The 3,487-nt window shown below is 51.3% G+C and overlaps 1 protein-coding gene across 1 annotated transcript; it reads right to left on the bottom strand.

Moving 5' to 3' along the window:
• Positions 1-754: 754 nt before the first annotated feature.
• On the bottom strand, positions 755-2,485 carry LOC136489362 (disease resistance protein Pik-2-like). Its single transcript, XM_066486023.1, has one exon. The coding sequence runs from the start codon at positions 2,483-2,485 to the stop codon at positions 755-757; it is 1,731 nt and encodes a 576-aa protein (XP_066342120.1).
• Between the last annotated feature and the right edge of the window lie 1,002 nt (positions 2,486-3,487).

Raw genomic sequence — 3,487 nt, 5'->3', positions numbered from 1 at the left:
GTATTTCGCTTTTAGTATGGCTGTGAGATATGTGTCTTTTTCTGTGGCTATGTTCCAGGTAGCATGCAGGATTAGACTTCGGTTGACTGTGAGAAGGTCTCTAATGCATAGATCGACCCCCTATTTTCCTTATATTTGCAGATGTCATCCCAAGACCAAAAGTGGAAGGGAGTAGAAGGATTGTCTTCTTGAATGCCAGTCCAGTAGGCATCCAACTGAACCCAAGTATGAAAAGTCCAACGCCTGGTCAAGTAGCTCCGGTCAGTCCTCAACCAAACAAGCCCCGGGCCACATGCATCTCAGCATCAAGCCACAGCTGCCTCTGTCGCATGCTCACGCGCTGGTGCAACCTATGATGGCTTAATAATAGACTTTGAGTTCATCTTGAGCTTGAGCCAGGCTTAAGCGCTGAACGCTCTGCAGGCCTAGAAAATGGCAACAACAGCCCTGCAGTTATGGGCCTCATATTGGGCTGAGGCCTACACTCAGCGTGCCCCCCAGCCCATTCAAGGTGCTCAACAGGCAGATCGTTTTTTTTTTCCAATATAAAGCCTATGTCCTGTTCAGTAGATTAGAAGAAGGTAGGTGGGGCATGCTATACGACTAGGAGAGCCCTATCCAGATGAAAATTTACTGCTCCTTGTTGAAAAAAAACTAGATGGAAATTCACAAAACGAGGCAGGAAAAGCATGGAGCTGAAACAGACATATTATTTGCTTTATAGAACCGATGACCATCGTGATTAAGTCAGCACTCAGGGCGACCTTAGTTTACCTAGCTTATTTGGTTGCTCCTTGAAGACAGGTTCGATTTCCTTCTCATGCTTGGCAATTTGGCTCTGCAGGTGTAGCTTGAGTTCGTCGCCATAGGATCCGCTAAGATAGACTTCCTTGATGCTACGCAGAAGCTCAAGCCCAGGAAACTGTAGAGACGTCACATTGTAGCAGTGGATTTTCAGCAACTCGATGGTTCCAAGCCCACCACCGAACACAGTGCTGAACTCTACAACCTTCAGCCTTGAGTTGCAAGCGATCTCAAGCACCAGGAGCCCACGAAAGTCCGTCCGGAAATGGAGCTCGCCATCTTGACGCAGAGTCTTCAAGCAGAGACACAGAGTGCTGAGCCGCGGTAGGTTGCCGAGGATATCGACGCCATCTTGATCCAGCATGGCCATCTGTAAGTTGAGTTTCCTGAGGTTCCAAAGATCCTTTATCCACACTGGCAGCTTTCCTGCCAGCCCATGCAGCTTAAGGCTCCGTAGGTTGTCCGGAGGCGGGAAGACGCCATCCAAGCAGCCATCTTGGTTGGCCTTGTTGTCGAGCCGCACTGACAAGGATTCGAGATGGCCGTGACCCGAGACGAAGGAGCACAGCTCCTGGCTGTTTGCCCTGCTGACGCCGCACACTCCGAGCTTGTGCAACTGGGTGAGTTTCTTGAGCTCCCCTCCTGTAATACTATTGATGTTGACGACGCCTAGTGTATGCAATGCTGATAGATTCCCGATCTTCCTAGGCACCACAACACCGCCAGCATCTGCCTGCAGTTGGCTTCTGAACAAGAACCTGGACAGACAGCACGTAAAGTCACGCTGTCTGCTACTAGCTGCTGCTGCTGCTGCAGGTGTTGATGAGCCCTTTGTAAGTTGCTCGCCTGCTGTTTTGCTGCTTGCCACCATGGCATCGTCGTCACCAGATGTTGTGGTGGTGGAGCCTGCATGAATGTACCACAGCTTCTGTAGCTTGGTGATGTCTGATGGGAGCGCGACCACTGCGGTGTTTCTGACATCAAGAGCCTGGAGCTGCCGGAGTCCACCAATTGAATCAGGCAGGCGAGTGATCGTCCTGCATCCTCTCAGCGAGAGGAACTTGAGCCGAGGAAGAAGCCTCACCATCCGTTCGAGGTCTTTATCTGTTACTCCTGACGCATCCTCCAGATCGAGCACCCGGAGAAGGCTCATCTTGTCAGAGACGAAGAACGATCTCCACTTCCCAAACGCCGTCAGTGACCGTAGCCGTGACAAGTCGATGCTGTCAAACAAGGCTCTGTCTTGGTCCCAGGTGCTGCCAATGGCGAGGTGCCGTCCTCTGCGTTGTGAGTTCAAGCTGCAATGCCCCTCCAGTGCAAAGACGAGGTTCTGCTCAATCGACCGTGTTGTGATGTATTCACGGAAGAAACCGTTGACTTGGCAGGTTGCTGTCGCTTCGAAGAAGCTCGATTTGGCTGACGACGACGCTTCTACGGACGGCTGGATAATGCTCGGCTCAACAAACTGGGAGAGCAGCTGCTTCGCTGTCTCCTCTGCAGTGCTGTCCTTGGTGTCGCTGGAGCCCTCTGCAATCCATCGCCTCACCAAACGCCTCCAACGGATGCTGTGCTTCGCGGGGAAGATTGACAGGTAGAACATACACGGCTTCAGCACGTCCGGGCAGGAATGGAAGTAGGAATGCACCCAGGCAAAAAGACTAGCGACCATTGGGTTGTCCATGGCCTCCAACGTTTTCATAAATCCACGATCGAACATTCCATATGGCAGCTTGTCCAGATCCAACGGTTCTAGCGCTAGCGGGTGACGTGGCCTGATCCGCTACCCTCTTTTGGTAGCAGGATTCGTATAGAAAGATATAAGCCTAATAGGTGGATTGGATACGATCTTTTGTTGGGCCTCATGTATATTTTTCCACCTGCGAAAATGGAGGCCATTTTTGGAAGCGGCCTCTATAAATAGATTTTAGGAGACGGTTATTTTTCGACCGCCTTCGTAAATCGATTTTGCAAAACGATTAATTATGACCACCTCAGTAAATGAAAACAATCGTCTCCGAAAAACCCCAGGCATTTTACGAGGCGGTTGGATTTTGTGATCGCTTCGGTTAATAAAAGGGCATTGCCTCGCAAAATTATTTTTTTTAGTAGTGTTGGCAAAGCCAGAACCTGGCGAAACGGGAGGTATATGCCGCGGTACCCGCTGCACCCTCTTGACTGTCATGGTCCGAAAGGCCAATCACGTTGGACAAAAACGACCATCCTGGTCACATCGTTGACGCCGGCCGCGCCGTGATCGAGACCGTGCGGGTGAGCAAAATCTTCATGATGGGCAGAGGAAGCAACATCAACCGCCTCTACTGGGATACTTTTGAGAGGCTGAAGATCGGCATTGACAGACTGCGCTCCCACAGGGCCGGTCGCGAGATCGCCCCAGGTAATGCCCGTGGGTACCGTCACCCTCAAATTCACGTTCGGCGATCCGGCGCACGCGCACTACCGCCAGGAGATACTCTCCTTTGAAGTCGTCCACTATGAGGAACCCTACCATGCCATTTTTAGGAAGGTCATGCTTCATTAAATTTATGGCCATCCCAAACTATACCTACCACGGTGGCTGAGAATTTTTGGGACGCCTACCAATGTGACAGGCTAGGCGTCGAGCACGCCGTACGCAACCTTCGTCCTGACGAACCCAAACTCGACTACGAGATCCAGTGAGATG

The sequence above is a fragment of the Miscanthus floridulus genome, chromosome 10 (genome assembly GCF_019320115.1).
Source record: "Miscanthus floridulus cultivar M001 chromosome 10, ASM1932011v1, whole genome shotgun sequence".
NCBI classification, from domain to species: Eukaryota; Viridiplantae; Streptophyta; class Magnoliopsida; order Poales; family Poaceae; genus Miscanthus; species Miscanthus floridulus.
This window is presented reverse-complemented; position numbering and strand designations above follow the sequence as displayed.